Consider the following 20,394-nt stretch of genomic DNA (forward strand, 5'->3'; position numbering starts at 1 on the left):
AAAACTTTTTGATACAGAAGATCTTTTAGAATGAAAATTTGGTCATTTAATTTATCACGCTGGAAAATTCTGATGGTTCCCCATTGTTTAAATTACAGTCGAAATCCAATTCCATTGGTATGGCAGACAAGACTCTTCATGATCCAGCCCCAGTAGGACACTCTAGTCCCTCCACTCAGTATCCTTCACCATACCCCTTCTATCTGGTCAGGCTGAGTTCTGGCAGCTACGACCTCCTATGGATCATGCTTTTTCTTGTCTCTTGGGTTGCTCATGTTATTGCTGACCCTACAATGACCTCCACCTCCTTTTCTATTTAAATAAAACGTCATCATTTACACACCACAAACATCACCTTCCTTCTGAAGTTTTTCCTTCCATTCTTCCAATCCTCCTGAAAGCAGTGACAACTTTCTTTTTAAACACACACATATACTTACTTATTTATTTATTTATTTATTTATTTATTTATTTATTTATTTATGATAGCACCTACAGTATTTTCATTACACTTAATTGTTGACAAGTTTATTATACTAATCTCTTGAGGGCATGGACTACATCTCATTGCTTTTGAAATCCACATGCCTAAAACTGTACAGTTAAGCTGGCCATATGACAAGGTTTGTGCTGGTTTACCTGGCTTCATTATTAACTGCACTCCCTTTCACTCTCAAAAGTGTCATATTTAACAGATTATATATAGTCACCTTCTGCCTAGTACATGTTTGGTAAAGTTTTGAATGAACGGATGAGATTTAATTTGTCTTAATTAGCCCCATATCTGAACACTAGTATATACAATAGACTACATATACACAATATACGTAGTGAGAATTTTTAAAAAGTTAATTGCTTATGATGTCTTTTTTCCTTAAGCTTCACTCCCACCTGATTTAATATTGCTTCAAGTTACCTTGGGCAACACAGCATCAATTGCCTGTTTGGCTCGCTGCTTGGTTTCAGAGTTGCTGTAACTTGTCTTATTTAAAAAAAAATTTTTTAACGTTTATTTATTTTTGAGACAGAGAGAGACAGAGCATAAACGGGGGAGGGTCAGAGAGAGGGAGACACAATCTGAAACAGGCTCCAGGCTCTGAGCTGTCAGCACAGAGCCCAACGCGGGGCTCGAACTCACGGACCGCGAGATCATGACCTGAGCCGAAGTCGGCCGCCTAACCGACTGAGCCACCCAGGCGCCCCTAACTTGTCTTATTTTATAATCATCAGAAATACCTCCTGATGCCAGTCTTCCAAAATCACAAGGAATAAATAAAACCCCCAAAACGCGCAGTAAAGGCTAACATGCTAAAACAAAAGTTGTCACCTAACCCTACAATCACACTGCCTTGTTAGGTCTAGTACAAGATAGGTGGCGCAAATCACTTTGTTTTGCCCAAAACAAAGATGGACTCCGTCGGAGTCAGAGCCCTTTCCTTTCCGGACCAATCGAAATCCAGCATTCAGGGCACTGGGTGTCCTCACTTCCGCCTCGTCTTCCTGGGTCTCTAATTTGGCGAGGCGGGACTGTCCGCCTCTGATCCGAAACGGCTGTGGCAGCACCAGGGCGGCGAGGCCCAGAAGCGGCGGGCGGGATGAGCGGGGCGCGCGTCGGAGCGGTGCGGACGCTGCGGGTGCCGGGCCGCCATGGCTATGCGGCCGAGTTTTCCCCGTACCTGCCGGGCCGGCTGGCCTGCGCCGCCGCGCAGCACTATGGCATCGCGGGTGAGGCCGCGCAGCGCCGCCGGGGCGGGGGCGGGTTCCAGCCGAACCCCAGCTTCACCCTGTGGTGGGAAAGCACTTCCGACAGTAGACAGTGCCACAAGTGTACACCAGGGGGAGCCGAGGAGCGCGCGAATTCTGGCTTCCTCCTTTGTCCATTGTGGGGGGTGGGTCTGGGTCTATGATCCTTTCAGTTACGTTGCGGAAGTAGCATCTGGGAGGTGCCTGCTGGCCCATACCCTTATTCCTTAGCGCACCTCCTCCACCTCCACCTGACCCCCCACCCCCACCCCCAGGCACACACTTCCTGCCTTGAGCGGGCTCAGCGGATGTGACCCCTCCGGCCATTCGGACGCTACCGACAGCACTTGTAAGGGGACGGTCCGCAGGGTCACTTGAGTACCTTGCTTATGGGTCCACCTTCCTCACAGTCTGCATCCGGGCTGTGGGTCGTAAGAAGGATGGCCTTGAGCGGACGCTTGGAGTCTCCCCACAATTGCCATCATGAAATTGATCAAGTTCTGCCCCTACCTCTTGTTGTCTCAGGAGGAATACACACATTTGCAAGTAGTTGGAGGTTCAAGTTAACTCGTGCGCGCTCTCTTTCTGTCTCTCTCTTTTGTAATGTTTATTTGAGAGAGAGAGAGAGAGAGAGAGCGAGCGAGAGAGCCCCTGAGCAGGGGTGGGGGCAGAGAGAGAGAGGGAGACTGAGGATCCTATAAGCAGGTTCTGTGCTGTCAGTGCAGAGCCCCATATAGGGCATAAACCGGGAGATCATGACCTAAGTGGGATGCTTAACCAACTGAGCCACCCAGGGACCCCAAGTTCACTGTCTCTTTTCAAGGACTAGACTGGAAGGCGGGATTCCATTCTTAAAATTTCTTCTTTTAACTTAAAGCTTATCTGTTATTTATGCGCAGAAGCTCTGTGAAATAATTCATTGCATAACGTCAGCTTTTGATAGTTGTTTTTCTTTGGCCCTAGGGCGGAAAAAAAATGGTATGATTTCTAAAGTTCAGAAGGCAAGAAATATTTACTTATATTTTCACCACTTAGCTCTTACTGCTTGCACTGGTACATTCAAGTTTACAATACTTACCCACCAGTTAGGTTGAAACTCATGAGTTTGATACTTTAAATTAAATCCTTTGTAAAACTTACAAGGAGGTTTTTTTTTTTTTTAATCCTGTTTAAATTGAGTGTTTTTCCTCCCTCAGTCTATATGACAAATACATCTTTTAAAATATGCTTGTCCCTTAGAAAAATAATTCATTTTGGGTAGATAACTAACCTACTCAGCACTTTACCATCTAGTATGTGGTAAATTCCACCAGGTATTTTGTTTTAAAATCCCATGCTGAATGTATTTCAGATTTATTAGCAAGGCAGTGTGATGCAGTAGAAGGAGCAGAGCTTCTGGAATCTGTAAGCCAAAGGTTTCTTGCCTGGAAATAGGGATTATGACACCTATTTGGGAGGTTTATGTGCCTGGCAGGCTGTCTGGCCATAGAATATTAATTCAGATATCTCCCCCTCCCCCCCCTTTAGGGCTGTGTCTGGATCCCAAGCATAGGTGAGATAAGTTTAATATTTCATGGTTGAGGTGCAATATAGAAAAACGAATGGAGCGCACAGTCCTGATCAGTTTGTATACACGGTCTCAATAACTTTAGGGAGAAATTTGTGGTAGTAAAATTAGGTACTCATTCCTCAGCAACCTCCCCCACCTACCCTTCACCTTAGCTGTTCCCCTGGCAAGTTCAAAAGCATGATCTTGATTTTTTTTTTTTTTTTTTCTCCTTAGGCTGTGGAACCCTTCTGATATTGGATCAAAATGAATCTGGGCTTAGACTTTTTAGAAGGTAAGGTGGCTCTAATGATTAAACTTACAGGTATTCTCTTTTGCTACCAAAGCCTTAATATAATTAGATTTTGAATCTTTTTGATCAGTAAAATATTTTTTCATTTTTAAATTTGTGGTAGAAAAGAAACTTCAGCATGTGCATATATAGAACTTATTTTTGCCAGTAAACTGTGATTATGTCATTTTTCTTCTAAAGCCCTTGTCTCTTAGTGTTCATTTATAAAGTAGAAAACTTAAACATAAAAAAATGTAAACTAGTTAGTATACTGTGTGACGTTTCTAACGTTGCTGTCTTCTTCACATAGTTTGGGTTAATTCATTCAGGAGCTAATTATCCATTTTGTGAGTTATCTAGCACTGCTTTCCGTTTCTTGTTTCTATGGCTGTCTTGACTGTTGGACTCATTAACACCTCCATCTGGGTTAGTCAATGTCAGAGAAAGGAAAGGAAACTCTGTCATGAGATCATGACCTGCTCACAGCTCAGGCGAAATTTTATGTGGGAAGTTGAAATTCTTGGTCTAAATTAGTATTGTGAAGTGCTTGCTGCTCCCTCCTGTGAACCACACAAAAAACCCAAAAAAAAAACGCAAAACAGTGAGCACCCAGGTATGGCGTCCTGGCCTCATAAATAGTGCCAAATTTCTAAATGGGAGACCGAATTTTAATCCAGCTGCACAGTTTTCTTGCTGTGTGACCTGGGATGTTCCTGTCACATCTCTGAACTCATTTCTGGGTCTGTCAAGTTCTAGCTCTATTTCTCTTCCATAGTTGTGAAGACCATGTGAGATAATGGGTGTTAAAATATGTGATAAACTTGAAAGACTGTAAAATTATGGTTCCTATTTTATGTTCAGCTGCCTGTGCAACCGGATTTTTTTTTATTTTACTTTTCCTGGTGTAGCTTTGACTGGAACGATGGTTTGTTTGACGTGACCTGGAGCGAGAACAATGAACATGTCCTGGTCACCTGTAGCGGCGATGGCTCGCTGCAGCTCTGGGACACGGCCAAAGCCGCAGGACCACTGCAGGTCTACAAGGAACACACTCAGGAGGTAGGAAGGCAAGTCTTTCTGGGCTGATTGGTTTTGTTTTAGATGAAATCCATTTGGGGGTGGAAACAAGGGTACTGGAAGTTTAAGCGTTAGTGTTTCTTGCATATGGTAGATGTTATTTGTTATTTGATTATTCCGACATTAAGTACATCTTGCCCTAAGGAGCTAAGAAAGAAGGAAAGGTCAAGCTTTTTCTTAGGCAGTACAAATGCCCCCAGTAGTAGGTATGCTGTAGCGCTGTTTCCTCCAGAAGAGGCTCATCTCTTTCTTCCCGCTGTAGGGCATGCTTGCCCTATACCGCCTTAAGGAGGAAGTAGGCAGACTTTTCACCAAGGCGTCACAAGATCGCCTTTAGGGCCGCAGTAAGGTTCCTAGGGATTTTCAGAATATAGTGAGCAAGAGCATCAAATGCAGATTATGAGACAGAGTTTACTGAAGAAATTTGAAATCTCAACCAGTTCATGTATCTAGGTTCTGTGTGTATGTATACGGGTAGCACAGAAGATAGTTTGGTTTTCATATCCTTTAGATAAATACCTAGTAGTGCCATTGCTGGGTCGCGGGGTAGTTCTAGGTTTCATTTTCTTGAGGAACCTCCATACTGTTTTCCAGAGCGGCTGCACCAGTCTGCTCTCCCACCAACAGCGCAAAAGGGTTCCCCTTTCTCTGCATCCTCGCCAACATCTGTCGTTGCCTGAGTTGTTCATTTTAGCCATTCTGACAGGTGTGAGGTGATGACTCACTGGGTTCTGCTCCTGAAACCAGTACTACACGGTATGTTAACTAACTTGAATGTAAATAAATAAATTAAAAAAAAAAAGAAAATAGTTTGGTTTTCAGTCATATAAAACTACAAAGGTATTTTTAATGAATGTGATGGGAAAGACATTCCCTTACGGTGTTTTGCCTAAAATGTTTCATAATTTCCCTCAAGGTAGCCGTAGATCTTTCAATTTTACTTTCAGATTTGTGTCTAGCACAGTACCTGGCCCATAGAAGGCCTTCAAAGGATGCTTGTTAAATGCAAGAATATTAGTTGTTTGTGATAAAAGGATTAGTTGTGTGAAGATTCCAGAGTGTTAAGAGAGTGGGTTAGGAGTGACATTCAAGGTGACATATACTCAATTTAAGGTTTACATCAACATCTAGTTCCCAATGTGCTCATTACAATTTTTGAAAAATAGTTAACATTTGTCTTCATTGTCAAATAATAGGCTTATCAATTTGCTTACCTTTTTTGAAAACAGATTTGACCCACTTCAAGTTCTTGGTTATGAAAACTTACCTTTGAACTAAGGATGCAGCTATTTGTATTTCATTGTGGAGGAAGTGTATTTAGCTATACATTTTGTAGTAAAAATGTGCCATGTGGTTAAGACCTTGCTTACTTTAAGAAAATCAATGAATGGAGTGCCTGGGTGGCTCAATTGGTTAAGTGTCCAACTTTGGCCCAGATCGTGATCTCACGGTTCGTGAGTTTGAGCCTCGCATTGGACTGTGTGCTGACAGCTCAGAGCTTGGAGCCTGCCTCGCATTCTGTGTCCCCTACTGTCTCTGCCCCTCCTCGCCACCCTCCTCAAAAATAAATAAACATTAAAGAAATTTTTTAAAAAAATTAAAAAAATCAATGATTGACTCTTGTGATATGATAGAAGCTGAAAAGTTTACAATGATGGATGCCCATAAAAAATATTAATGCAGAATGACAATGAGTCATGCATTTAATACCAGTTTGTTCCCTTTAGAAATTGCATTTGTGTTTAAAATGGAACAACAGACTTGTCAGCTGAAGGGATCTATCTTTCCTTTTTCCCTCCCTCCCTCCCTCCGTTCCTTCGTTTCTTCCTTTCTTCCGGGGCACAATTGAACTTGATATATTTCCTTGTGTGTATTTAGTCATGCTTAGCCATTTTTTCTGGATTAGGTTACTGCAATAAGATTTTTCTTAAAATTTAGAATAAATTTAAAGCATCCCCTCCCCCATAGAATTGTGATTATGGGGAAAAATAATTTCCAGTTATGTGTCAGTGAGTTGTTGGATTTTACTATGAATAGGATGTAATATCCTTCACTACTTTTCACTATACTATGTTTGAAAAGCATTCACTTTTTTTTTCTTTTTCTTTCTGTTTTGTTTTTTTTTTTTTTTTTTACCTTGTTTAGTATTTTAAAGTTTTAACTTGTATTTAAAAAGCTAGATCTGTCCGTACTGGTAGCACATGTTTTGTGCCAGGCATATGCTAGTCTTCAAAGTTGCAAATATGAATAAGACTCAGGTGCTAATCTCTGGTAGTAGATCTGGGACATGCAAGCAAACTAATATAATGTGATCATGTTGAAAAGAAGTGTCTAGAAGGTGCAGATAGAGAAACCAAGGACCGTCACAAAAGAGATGCCATTTGAGCTGAGTCTTAGACAGTTAGCAGGAATTCACTGGCAGCCCAAGGGGAAGAGGGCAGTTTTAGTAGAAAAGAGCATCTCACAGGTGCAGATCTGTGAAAGAGCATGACATGTTCAAGGCAGTCACAGGTCCTTTGGTGTGACTAGAGCAGAGTGTCTGTGTGGGAATGGTGGGAGATGAGGCAGGAAAGGTGGGGAAGGGCTATATCCTGATGGGCCTTAAATGCCTGGTTGGGGTTGCACTGGATGCTTTGAATATTCAGGGGAGAGATGGATTAATTTTGTAGATTTGGGGCCACACAGTATGGGCAGACAACAGGACATACACGGATGTGTAAGTATTAGCCATTTTCCACTTAATCCAACTTTTCCAGATGCTAGGTATGACTAGACTGTAATTTAGGTACTAAATTTTACTATTTGAAATGAAAACAAAGTAGAAAGTGCTTGTCTTAACTCAGTGGTTTTCAAACTTTGCCACATATAGAATCACGTAGGGACCTTTTAAAAATCTTCATGGTGGTTGGAGCCAGCCATCAATCGGCATGATTTAGATTCCCAGATTATTCCAATGTACAGTAGTGTTTAGAAGCCACTGCTTTAACTTCATAGGCATTCAGTTCTGATGACCTTATTATGTATATTGTCTAATATTTTGAGGGTTGTAGATTCAAAATGGAGATTTTAAAAACTACATAATAAAATGCATCTTTTGATTTACCTTGTGAAGTGGTAACCTCAAAGCTTTAAAACTTTTTAAAGAAGAGAAAGTGATAGTTTTAAATAGATGGAAACTGTGATGGAATATTTTTGGGTCAAGAATGACCTTCACGCATGAATATGGCTACTATATATGTAGTCTCTCTGTCATACACTCATTGTGGGTCTCAAACACTGTGCCTGTCTCTAAAGCAGGTTGGTGAGTGAATCATATCTAGAAATTAGAATCCCATATCTCCTAATTTAGATCTAGTAGGAAACTTACGTAGGAGAATGATGCAATCTTATTTGATAATTTTAAATCATGTGAAACTAGAAATTTTTTTTTAGTTTAGCTATAATCTGATAGTCTATGAAATTATCCTATTGAATTATTGGCAGAGCTGTTTAAATATATGTAGAATTTACATTTTATGTAAATGTAATGTGAGACAGGGAGGAATTTTATATATATATCTGCATATATTTCAAAAAGAAACAATGGAAAGAGAATCCAAAGCCAATAAAAATGGTTACCTTTAAAAAGGGTGGGGAAGATATCAGGGGAGGCAGGGGACAAGGATGGCTAATTTTCCAAATATAATTTATATCACAGTTTTGGCCTTGGAAAAGTTGAAATATTTTACAAAGTTAAAAATCACTGTTTAATTAAAAAGGAAAAAAAATTGCTAAAAATTGAAAACAAGCAGAAAACACATTCATCTAGTGATGTATCAAATTGGCATTATAACCAGGTATTGAAAATAATTATTTCAAGTGACTTTAGAAATACAGTTTAGTGATTGTCCATGCCTAATAAGATATTTCTGATAAACAAAAAGAGTTGCAAGGAAGTTTTAAACTGCATTCAGAAAGATAAGTATTGTTATTTTGAAACTCTCATATCATGTAGGTTCACATATACCAGTAATTATGTTATTAGAAACCAAAAATTTTTATGTAAGAGAAAAGTAATATGAGAATAAAGAAGTTAAATAGAGACATTTAATCCTAAAACTGGGAAGTATCTGCACAGACTCATGATTTATTTTTCTTTGTTTAAAAAAGTCCATTTGTTCTGGTTCTTTGGACTGTAAAGACTGAGCTGCATTGACAACTCAGTCTCAGTGATATCCCTAGTGCCCAGATTGTTGCCTCTAAATACCATTTCCCACTAAAAGGATCTGGGGATCTTTGGAGAAATAGTTGATTCCAGGACTGGCAGGAAACGTACAAGGTGAATCCAAAACATCTTCTTGTGTCAGAAGACTGTGAAAGTCCACTGGGATCACATTAGACGTTTGGAACAGATAACCTGAAAAGGCTCTCAGTGGCCAATGATGGACAATTTCAACATCAAAAAGAATGACAGCAATGAGTTGGAACACTATACACACAGAGAGATACACACTTATATGTATATTTCTACCCATTACATGGAGTTGTAAACATTAAAAAACGACAGCTGGTCATCACTGAAGATTACTAGGACTATGGCCTCATTCTGAAAATTGATAAGCAAATATGCAGAATCGAGGCATTTATCCTGCCTTTCTGATGTGAATTTTATTGTGGGGTAATTGAATGGTTGATGTGGAAAATTTCTCATAACTGAATGCTGACTATTAAATGCAGAAGGAATAGCACAATTATAGAGTCACCATTTAGTAGCCCATAATGAAATAATGAGTGTAGGCAAAGATTAGCTATGAATGCTAAAACATTAATTTAATATTTATACATCTTTTGAACAATTTTGAGATCACTAAAAGTGGGTCAGCCAGCAATTATACACCTAATGTAATAGGAAGCTTAAATAAGATTGAACTGAATTGAACCAAACCTCTAGACCTAACTTCTAACTTAAAGGAAATGGGAGGAGTAGAGGAAAATGTTGACACCAGGAGAGACAATTAGCCAAATCCAGAATGCAGAAGATTCTATGGGACCATTAACTTTGTTTCTTCAACAATTATAAATGTCATGGGAAGGGTGGGTGGGGAAAACAAGATGGGAGAGGAGGACTTTCCTAGATTAGATCTAAGAGACATAACAACTAAGGGTAAAATATGGATTTTGTTTAGTTTTTGATTCAAATAAACCACCTGTAAAAAGACATTTTTGAGACAGTCAGGGAAATAAGAATGTGGACTGAGTTTTGGATGATATTAAGGAACTGTTATTCATCTTGTTAGGTGTGAAAATGGCCTTCTGCTTATATAAAAAAGAAAAATATCCTTATCTGCTTAAGTATTTATGAGTGAAGTGGTCTGATGTTAAAATACTCCAGGAGTCAGTCAGTCAGTCAGTCAGTCAGTCAGTAACAGGACAGATGAAGCAAGGTGGCAAAATGTTGATAATTCTGGAAAGTATGTGATAGATACCTGGGGATTTATTATGATATTTTTTCTTTTTTGCACATTTTAATGTTTCTATAATGATAAATTTAAAAAATTGTTTCACATTAAAAGAAATATGTAGCCTTTTCTAATCGCTCAGTAATTAAAAGTCAGTGTCCCTTTCCTTTGTATTGATACAGATAAGTATGAACATTCTGGACATAGTTTTTATTTGATGATTTTTAATTAAATAGACCAACTTAAAAAGGGCAGCACTATACAGTAGATTAAAAGCGAGCTCTTTGGGAATTGATTTCAGTAATAAAATTTGTCCTCTCAAACTGTGGTTTTGATGAGCTTCAGATTTCATAAAGCAACGCAAAATACTGTTCAGTGTGGTTTTTTTTTTTCTTTTTGCAGTTTCTCAATTTTCTTCATCACTGCCGAGAGTAATTAGTTAAGATAGGCCTTTAGAGGACCCTGCTTTTAAAGCACAACTGCATTCCTCTCTTCTTTTTTATGCTTAATTGGGCCATTAAGTCATGTCCACTGTTTGAGTGGGAGTGGACAGGGGAATTGGAAATAGGAAAAGGTTGGAGGACTGGACTGATGTGAGGTGTGCTCTTCATGCAGATTTCTCTGCGCCTTCATTCATTCTAGAAACTTTGATTAACCCTACTGTCTGCAAGGGACTGTGTGAAGCCTAGTGGGGAAGATGAGTGAATTGGGAATGGTCCTTGCCCTGCTGGAGTCCTTGTCCTCTCTAGGGAGGGAGACTTACGCTGCTGGTTATCTAATTTATAATGTGATAAGTGCTGTGAATGTATGGAGTGCTACAAGAGGAGAGGATCTTGTCTGCAGGAAGGGACCAGGATGGCATCCTTAAGTCTGAAGGGAGAGTAGGATTTAACTATTCAAGTGGAGGGGCACCTGGGTGGCTCAGTCAGTGGAGCATCTGACTCTTGATTTCTGCTCAGGTCATGATCTTACAGGTTAGAGAGTTCGAGCCTCACATCTGTCTCTGCTCTGGCAGCACGGAGCTACCTGGGATTCTCTCTCTTTCTCTTTCTCTCTCTCTCTCTCTCTCTCTCTCTCAAAATAAATAAATAAATAAACTTTAAAAGATAACTATTCAGGTAGAGAGAGTCCAGAGGAATAGGGTTAGAGGCAAAGGAAAGTGCCCTCTTGAAGGGCGGGTACTGAGCCTGTGTGCCTGGAAAAGTCAGCATTTTGGCTGTTATGCTAAGACCAGTGGGAAGGCATTGAAGATTTTGAAAAATTTACCATGAAAGATTTCATGTTTACATGAATATATGTAAGAAGTAAACATGTATAATGAATGCTTGCATATTCATCATCTAACTTAAGAAATAAAACATTACCTATGCTTTTGGAGCCCCTGCTTACAGATGCTATCTTCTATCTACTTTTTTCTGATTCCACCCTTCTTCCTTGTCTTTTCTTTCCTCCCCTCTTCCCAGAAGTAACCACTAATTGTGAATTTCTATTTCTGTTTTCTTTTCTTTTTCGTTTTACTACATATGTATGCATCCCTAAATCACTCATAGTTTTGCATGATTTCGACCTTTGGGTAATAAGCAGCAGCATGGATGAATGTCAACGTGGAGTGAAGATGGTAAGTTGCAGGAGCCACAGAGCATGATACCATTGAAGGGCTTTCTGTGGGGGAATGACGTTTGTGTTTTTATGCAATGCGGATAATGGATTGGAGGTGAGCCAGGATGGATAGGAAGAGCAGTTGAAGGATGCTACGGTCTAGGTGGTAGGTAGCTGAGGAGTTGATGGCTGTAGCCTCTTAAGAGAAATTATGTACAAACTTGGAACTATGGTCTTTTGGGATCCTGTCTCTCCTAATTAGTTGGCCTTTCTGTTCCTCAGACGTGACAAGCTTGTTTCCTGCTTCAGGGTCTTTTCCTAGTCTTCTGCCAGAGCCTTTCCTCTCAAACGTGCAGAGTTCTGTCTTTCCTGCACGCAGGTCCCTGCTCAGAGAGATCTTCCCTAACCACTCTACTGAGAAGTGACCTCTTAATTCTACATTGTTTTCCAGTCTCCTTCCTTTGCTTTATTTTGCTCCATAGTTTTCCTTTAAAATCGCATTCTGAAATTATTTATTTATAGTCTGTCTTCCTCTGCTAAAATATATGACCCATCTGGACTGAGGCTTTGTCTTGTCTAACATTGTACTCCCCTTCCCCTTGTGCCTTGTACACAGTAGGTGCTTAAGAAATACTTGTTGAATAGATTAGTGAGGTAACTTGAAGTTGGGATATTGGAATCTACTCATCCTTTTTCAACTCTCTCTCAAACATCTCTCTGACTGTAAACTTTTTTCAGAGCCTGAGGTTAATGCCCAAACCCTGCTCCCACTAGACATTTCCACTTGACTATCTTGCTGTCACTTCAAAGTTAGTATGTCCAAAATTACACATTATCTTCTTTCCTCCAGTCTTCCCATTTTGTTAATGCCACCACCACTGATAGTCCCCAGGCACAAAACCTTGGTGTTATCCGGCAGTGTTCCCTAGTCCTGATCCCTTGGGTGCTGTCTATGCCTGTATATGACTTTGTGGAGGGGGGGGAGGTGCAGTTCTGATCACTGTTTTCACTTCTGCTTTCTGCTATTGACATTTTAGCCAGGCCTCAAGGTCCTGCTTGGATCCTCTCTTCTGGGCATCAAGCTGAATTTTCCATCCCAGCACCCATGTTGTACTTATGTCTGTAGTTTTATTATTATTATTTTTAATATTTATTTATTTATTTTGAGAAACAGAGAGAGAGAGAGAAAGAGAGAGAGTGAGCGAAGTGGGGGGGGGGGGCAGAGAGAGAGGGAGAGGGAATCCAAAGCAGGTTTGTGCTGTCAGCACAGAGCCCGATGTGGGGCTCCATCTCATGAACCGTAAGATCATGATCTGAGCCAAACAACTGGGCCACTCAGGCACCCCCCCCCTCACTGTAGTTTGTTTGTTTATTTGTTTGTTTTTTTAAGTTACTTTCCTGTATCCTAGTATTTTAAATACAGTCAAATAAAATATTTTTTGAGTTGCCTTTTTAAAAAATGTTTTTAAACATTTATTATTTTTGAGAGAGAGAGAGAGAGACAGAGAGAGACAGAGCACGAGCAGGGGAGGGGCAGAGAGAGGGAGACAGAGAATCCGAAGCAGGCTCCAGGCTCCGAGCTGTCAGCACAGAGCCCGACGTGGGGCCCGAACCCACAACCGCGAGATCATGACCTGAGCCAAAGTCAGACGCCCAACTGACTGAGCTACCCAGGCGCCCCTTGAGGTTGCCTTTATTTCTTTTTGTGTTATCCCACTTTCAACATCACCCTGGGGATCCTGTCCCTAGTTTTGTCCTAGAGTCCTACTGCTTGCACTTCGTTGTGTGACTGATAAGACAGCTGGCAGCAACACCGCCATCAGCGTGGTTACCTTCTATCTTTTGTTCTCATTAGGGCTGGGTTCCCCTATGGGGGCTTTTGCAGTTTTAAAAAGTAAGAAGTCATAAGGTTTCGAATCCCGTGTCATACTGGACATGTGTAGAGGCAGTGGAGTGTGAGACGTTGATCTTAGTTTTTAGTTATATTTGTTCAGTTATCCTCTGAAACGAAAACAGTAGCTCTTTATAACTACTTAGCAGTGATGCAGATTGTGAAGGTAAATTCAGATGGATAAACTCTTTCAACTCCCATTTGTTGAGTGCTTATTATATTGCAACAAGCATAGGCATACAAGGTGGTTTTGCCCACATGACGGATCTTCCAGAATCTAGTAGGTATTTAACACAAGTTGTCGTAAAATATGGTAAATGTTGAATTATAAGTAGGTGCAAGGTGCTGTTGGAGTGCATGGAAGGAAACATTTAAATCATGGAGGGTTTTATCGAGGTGAGGCTTATTTCATAAAGGCTGTGGTGGAGCCCAGTCTTGACAAATGAGTGGGAGGTCACCAAGTGGACAGTGGACAAGGGCTTTAAGTTCTTGGATAATTCACGGAAACAAAGTGGGATCAGTTTGGGCTCCCACGAAGGGCGATACTAGTAAGGGCAGGCTTTTACTTCCCTAATGTCGCAGCCCCACGTCATTCCAATTCAACAGTGCCCTCAGGTAGCATGATGTAGAGTCAGCCTCACGTAGTGATTAAGGGTGGACTCTGCAGTTAGGCTGCTGAGGTTCAGAGTTCAGCTCTGTCACTTAACTAGCTTTAGGAATTTGAAGAGTTTATTTATACATTTTGGGTCTTGTTATAGTATCAATTTCATAGAAGGGAAGATTAAATGAGATAAAATAGGAGTACCTGGGTGACTCAGTAAGGTAGGTGTCCGACTTCGGCTCAGGTCTTGATCTCACAGTCCATGGGTTCGAGCCCTGCATCGGGCTCTGGGCTGACAGCTCTGAGCCTGGAGTCTGCTTCAGATTCTGTCTCCCTCTCTCTCTGCCCCTCCCCTGCTCACGCTCTGTCTCTCTCTCTCTCTCTCTCTCTCTCTCAAAAAGAAATAAACATTAAAAAAATTAAATGAGATAAAATATGTAAAATGCTTATGATAACATGTGGCACGTAACAGGTGCTAAATAAAGGTTTGCTATTGTGGTTATTTTTGACTGTTCACATCAGCCTAGAGTAGGAGTTGGCAAACTACTACTCACGGGACAGGGCCCAACCTAGCCTGCTATCTGATTTGTAAATAAAGTTTTATTGGAACACAGCTATGCCCATTCATCAAGTATCAGCTATGGCTACTTTTGTGCTCTACTGGGCCGAAAGACAGACCAAATGGCCCATAAAGCCCAATGTGTATATATATACACACACATATATATATATACACACTCTATATATACTCTCTCTATATATATACTACTCTACAGAAGAAATGTGCCATGCCCTGGCCTAGAGGATAAAAGCAAACTCTTCAGCTCACAATGACTGCTTCCAAGCCTATCTTTTTCCATCCATAACTAACAGATGGCCATGGCAGCTCTTTGGTTTTTGTTGCCCCTTCTTTATGAGCTGCTTCTGTTGCTGGATTGTGGTTTCTTCAGTGTTCCAACTGATTTTCTCTCTTTTTCATGAATATGGACAGCAGCAGGGCCAGGACTAGAATAGGGTGGGTGAAGCACTCACTTTAGGTACATGATTAAGGAGGACCCCAACAACTCAATAGTCAAATAATATCTTAATGCAGTAATTTAAAAAATCAGAAATACTGCAAAAAAATCTGTGATGAGAAAAATATTAAAGTTTTAAACAAAGACAGGATCAGTATTACCAATTTTGTTTTCTGAAACTAAGGTGCCAACATGGCTAGGCATAGTGCCAGACAGCAGAGAATGGGTAACCCATATTTAAGCCCCAGCAAACTGCATATCCTGCTTCCTACATAAATATGGTAGCTAGAATTTTTAAGACTCAGAAGGATCTGCTGGCTGGTCACTTTTAGTGCTATGTACTCGCGTGTATGTCAGGACTACTTTAATAGAGAATAATTATGCATATATGTTGTTGAACTTAGCTTACAGTAGTGATCTGTATATGTCTGTTGTATAAAATGACAGAATGAAAAATATTTCCATAAGTTTTCAAATGGTTCATTTGAAATGGTTCACTGAAAGCAGTAAGGCCTAGATTAGAATAGCAGCACTGGGTAACTACAGCTGTTTACCAAGAGATTGGAAAGGATTACCTGGTTCCTCTAAGCTTTTTCTAAGAAAGGCCAGATAGCGTTATTAACTGAATTTTAATGCTATCTGATGGACACTGACCTGGCAAGCTTTTTTAGATGACTAGCTTTCTAATCTGCTTTGACATTTCTACAAGGTGCTGCAAACAGTGATTTGTCGATAGGTTAAAAATATATATAATTTGTTTTAGTGAAGGAGGTTGGGAAATAATCTGTAGAACTCTGTTAGAATGGAATCTTATCATAAGGAATATGTCTGGAGGAATGGACAAAATGGTCTTTCCATTTCTCAGACACCATGGTAGAGATTTGTAGGACTTCATTTGATGTTTCAATGAAGTAAATTGGTTGTTCTAACTGGCTATCGCTGTTCTAAAGAGATAAAATGTAATATTTAACTTGATGCTCTTTTGCTTTCTAAATGACACATTAAAATGTTTTTAGGTCTATAGTGTTGACTGGAGCCAGACCAGAGGTGAACAGCTCGTGGTGTCTGGCTCATGGGATCAAACTGTCAAACTGGTATGTCAGAATCATTGTATTTAAAACCAATATTCTCTTCCCCAAAGTTTCCGTTGAATTTTTTTTCTTCTCTTGAACATACTTCTATATCTTTTCAATTGCACAACTAATTTCTTTTCAAAAAACTGTATTAAAGCCTTTGTTAGAATTTAAAAATTTTTAATTTTTTGTCTGTGAACTAACAACAGTTAACTCAGCATTAATTATTTTAGCCCCTTAAATACCATTTTGCTTTATATAAAAATAGACTGTAAAAAATCTTTGAGGGGTGCCTAGACAGCTCAGTCAGTTAAGTGTCTCACTTAGGCTTAGGTCATGATCTCACGGTTTGTGAATTCACAGTGCAGAGCCTGCTTGGGATTCTCTCTCTCTCCCTCTGTCTCTGTCCCTCCCCTGTATGCGCTCTCTGTCTCTCTCTCTCTCTCAAAATAAATAAACTTAAAAAAATTGAAATATGAATGTATATTACATGTTTATATGTAAATACATTTATAGAGGGATGCCTGGGTAGCTCAGTGGGTTAAGCATCTGACTTTGGCTCAGATCATGATCTCACAGTCTGTGGGTTCGAGCCCCGCATTGGTCTCTGTGCTGACAGCTGGGAGCCTGGAGCCTGCTTCAGATTCTGTGTCTCCTCTCCCTCTGCCCCTCCCCACTTGCACTCTGTCTCTCTCAAAAATAAATAAACATTAATAAAAAAATAAATACATATATGCTGTATTGTATATTATATATATGTATGTATAAACATAAACTTGAATTTACGTCTAAGTAAACTGATCTGTTAATTTATTTGTAGTGGGATCCAACTGTTGGAAAGTCTCTGTGCACCTTTAGAGGCCACGAAAGTGTCATTTATAGCACCATCTGGTCTCCCCACATCCCTGGTTGCTTTGCTTCAGCCTCAGGTAAATAATTCATTTACCAAAAAAGCCTTGTCGTGAATGGTGGCCTTACTCTCCCCAGTAGGTGGCACTGTGTACTTGAGATTCGCAGGGAAAAGGGACTTCTTTGTGCTCTTTAGGATTGTTTCATTCTTTATCAACCTCTAGACAAGAATTAGCCAGGCCTGGATTACTTTTCAACTCCTAGTGAACAAATGTGGTTTGTCTTAGGCATATTATAACTGGTTATAAATCTGCCAAAATTGGGAAACGTTCTAGTTCTTTTTATTAGCCACTGAGCTCCTTTGCTTAGATGGCATTATCCTTGGTTTGTTTATCAGAATAAAGGTTGCTAAGTCTGAGTAACAGTTACAAGAGTGTGTAGTATGTGCTAATTAATGACAAATATTTGTGGTGATTGACAAAGTAAGACAATGACTCTTTATTTTTTACTTCTTTTATAACTTTCAAAAAATAAATTTATAAAGGAAAAACAAAAATGGTATCCTAGATAATCCCTATTCTGACCATATTACATAGTAAGGAAATTCAAACAATGCAGAAACATGCCAAATAAAAAATAAGCCCTCATCCCTCCCCCTCCATAGAACCACTGTTAATATTTTCTTGTATTCCTTTCTTGTATTCCTCCATAAAAATTCTTATTCCTATTTCAGAACATATGGTATAAAAATGAAAAATATTTATGGGGAGTATTCTTGAGGAAAATGTCAGATGTCTTTTGCTTAGTGGTGTTAGGTTTTGTATGCTTATAGCTATAAAACTTTTGTTGTTGAAATTGTACAGGAAAATAATTTTATTTATTTATTTTTTTAAAGTTTATTTAATTTCAGAGAGAGAAAGAGAGTAAGTGAGCATGAGCGGGGGAGGGGCAGAGAGAGAATCCCAAACAGACCCTGTGCCGTCAGCACAGAGCCCTGCGTGGAACTTGAACCCATGACCTGTGAGATCATGACCTGAGCTGAAACCAAGAGTCAGACGCTTAACCGACTGAGCTATCCAGCCCCTCAGGAAAATAATTTTATTATTGTGAGATTGTGAGTCAGAAAATCTCCTTCCTTGGGACACCTGGGTGGCTCAGTTGGTTGAACATCCTGCTCTTGATTTCAGCTCAGGTCATGATACCAAGGTTGTGGGATTGAGCCCTGTATTGGGCTCTGCATGGAGCCTGCTTGAGATTCTCTCTCTCTCTTTCTCTCCATCTGCTTCTGTCCCCTGCTCGCTCACTCACTCTCTCAAAAAAAAAAAAAAAAAAAAAAGAAGAAAAGAAAAGAAAAGAAAATCTCCTGTCCCAAATTCATTTTCCCCATTGAAAACATTGCTGTTACAAAACAGTTTTTGATTGTGGAGATTTCTTAGTCGGCTTAGTCCAGTATTATAGTTGAACTGAGTGAATCAGAACACCATTCAGAAGGAGTTCTTAGACTCTAGTTTTAAATAAACTTGATGGAAAAGAACATTCTCCAATTATATTTTATGAATTATACACATAAATTTATATTAAATACTTAAAGTTATGAAATTAAAACAAATTTAAGATAGAAAAAGAGGTACACTACGTTTTTTTTTTTTTTCATTTGATCTACTACCAATAAACATTTGGCTAAAGAATTTTCTGAATACTTTTTCCTTCCTAAAATCCCTGACACTTTAATATACATTGCTTCATTTTTCTTTTAGATAATTTGTGTAATGTATTGAGTGCCATTAAAGCTGTAAAAAGTGTAGAAATGAAACAAAGGTGAACAATTAATTGGCATAGGCAACACAGGGTTGCTCTGCCAGGCTGCCTCCTTGAGTCACTTCGCCCTTGACTCAGAGAACAAGTAGTAGGAAGGAGAAACCAGTGTCTGCTCAGAGCATTCCAATGTGAGGCATGATTAAATTAGACCATTTGGGGGAATATATTCATAAATATAATCTATATGACACTAATTACTTTCAAGAGTGTTTGTTTTAGAGCAGCAACACCTTATAGATTAATTGAAACAATAACAACAACTTTCCCAGTCTAGGTGATAGTGAGAATCTGATAATGTTAAGGTAATAGTTACTTTAACATTTGGACCCTGAAATGATAAATAAATGCACCTTAGTTTTTTAAATGTTTTCCAATTTGATGAGTGAACAATGATACCTAATTTTTGTTTTGATTTGCGTATTTGGTTATGAGGGATAGTGAATATTCTTTATATGTCAGTTGACCACCAGAGTTTTTCTTTTGTGAACTGCAGGTTCATGTTTTGGGCCCATTTTTCTACTGAGAGATGTTGTTGCTTTTCTGTATTGATGCATGAGCTCTTTTTTTATATTTAGGAATTAGTCTTCTGTATCTTACATGTATTTTCCCAACTTTTTGTTTGTTTTTAAACATTTTATTTTATTTGGATGATTTTTTTATATATAATTTTAGAGAGAGAGAGCAGGGGAGGGGAAGAGGGAGAGAGAGAAAATCTCAAGCAGGCTCTATGCTCAGTGCAGAGCCTGACATGGGGCTCGATCCCATGACCCTGGGATCATGACCTGAGCCACTCAGGCACCCCTATTTTCTTTGTATATATATTTTTTACTGTATATGCATTTGAATTTCTTGGTAGTCAAAGCTATCAATTTTTTGCCTGATAAGCTTCTGGCTTTCATTTAGGATGAATAAGGAGTTGGCTCAGTGAAAAGTGGGAGGCCTTGGCAGGCAAAGAAAGAGCATTCCAGGCAGAGAGAATAAGATGTCCACAAGTAAGAACTTGGTGCATTTGAGATACTGAAAGAAGGCCAGGGAGACCATCGCTTAAGAGGAAAGGGTAGTAAAAATGAGGTTGGGCAGCAGATAGGCACCCAGATCAAGATTCAAGATTTTAGATTTTATCCTATGGACATGGGAAAGGTACTGAAGAGGTTTCAGCAAGTGATTTGATTAGGCTTGCATTTTCAAAAACTCATTCTGGTCATGTGTAGAGAATAGTTGGGAGATGAGCAGGTGTGAATGCAGGAAAATTGAGAGAGAGATGAAGGCAAGGATAATAATGGTGGCAGAAGGGCTGGAAGGAATTGGGCTGACTGGAGTGGTATTTAGAGATGGTTGTATAAGATGTAGAAGAGGGGAAGAGAGAAGGATAAGTAAAGAGTAACTCCTAGATTCCTGCAAAGGATAAAGTAGTGGGTGGTTAATGTCATAACTGAGGTAAGAAATACGTT

The 20,394-nt window shown here is 39.6% G+C and overlaps 1 protein-coding gene across 1 annotated transcript in view; it reads left to right on the forward strand.

Moving 5' to 3' along the window:
• The first annotated feature begins 1,484 nt into the window (after positions 1–1,484).
• PEX7 (peroxisomal biogenesis factor 7) overlaps positions 1,485–20,394 on the forward strand; it is a 77,522-nt gene continuing 58,612 nt past the window's right edge. Inside the window, exons 1-5 of the mRNA XM_078447365.2 lie at positions 1,485–1,725; positions 3,527–3,584; positions 4,490–4,640; positions 16,220–16,297; positions 17,097–17,205. Coding sequence (XP_078303491.1) covers positions 1,596–1,725; positions 3,527–3,584; positions 4,490–4,640; positions 16,220–16,297; positions 17,097–17,205 — 526 coding nt within the window. The 5' untranslated portion in view covers positions 1,485–1,595. The remainder of the gene's footprint in view (positions 1,726–3,526; positions 3,585–4,489; positions 4,641–16,219; positions 16,298–17,096; positions 17,206–20,394) is intronic.

Source organism: Panthera onca, chromosome B2 (assembly GCF_046562875.1).
Source record: "Panthera onca isolate mPanOnc1 chromosome B2, mPanOnc1 haplotype 2, whole genome shotgun sequence".
NCBI lineage: Eukaryota > Metazoa > Chordata > Mammalia > Carnivora > Felidae > Panthera > Panthera onca.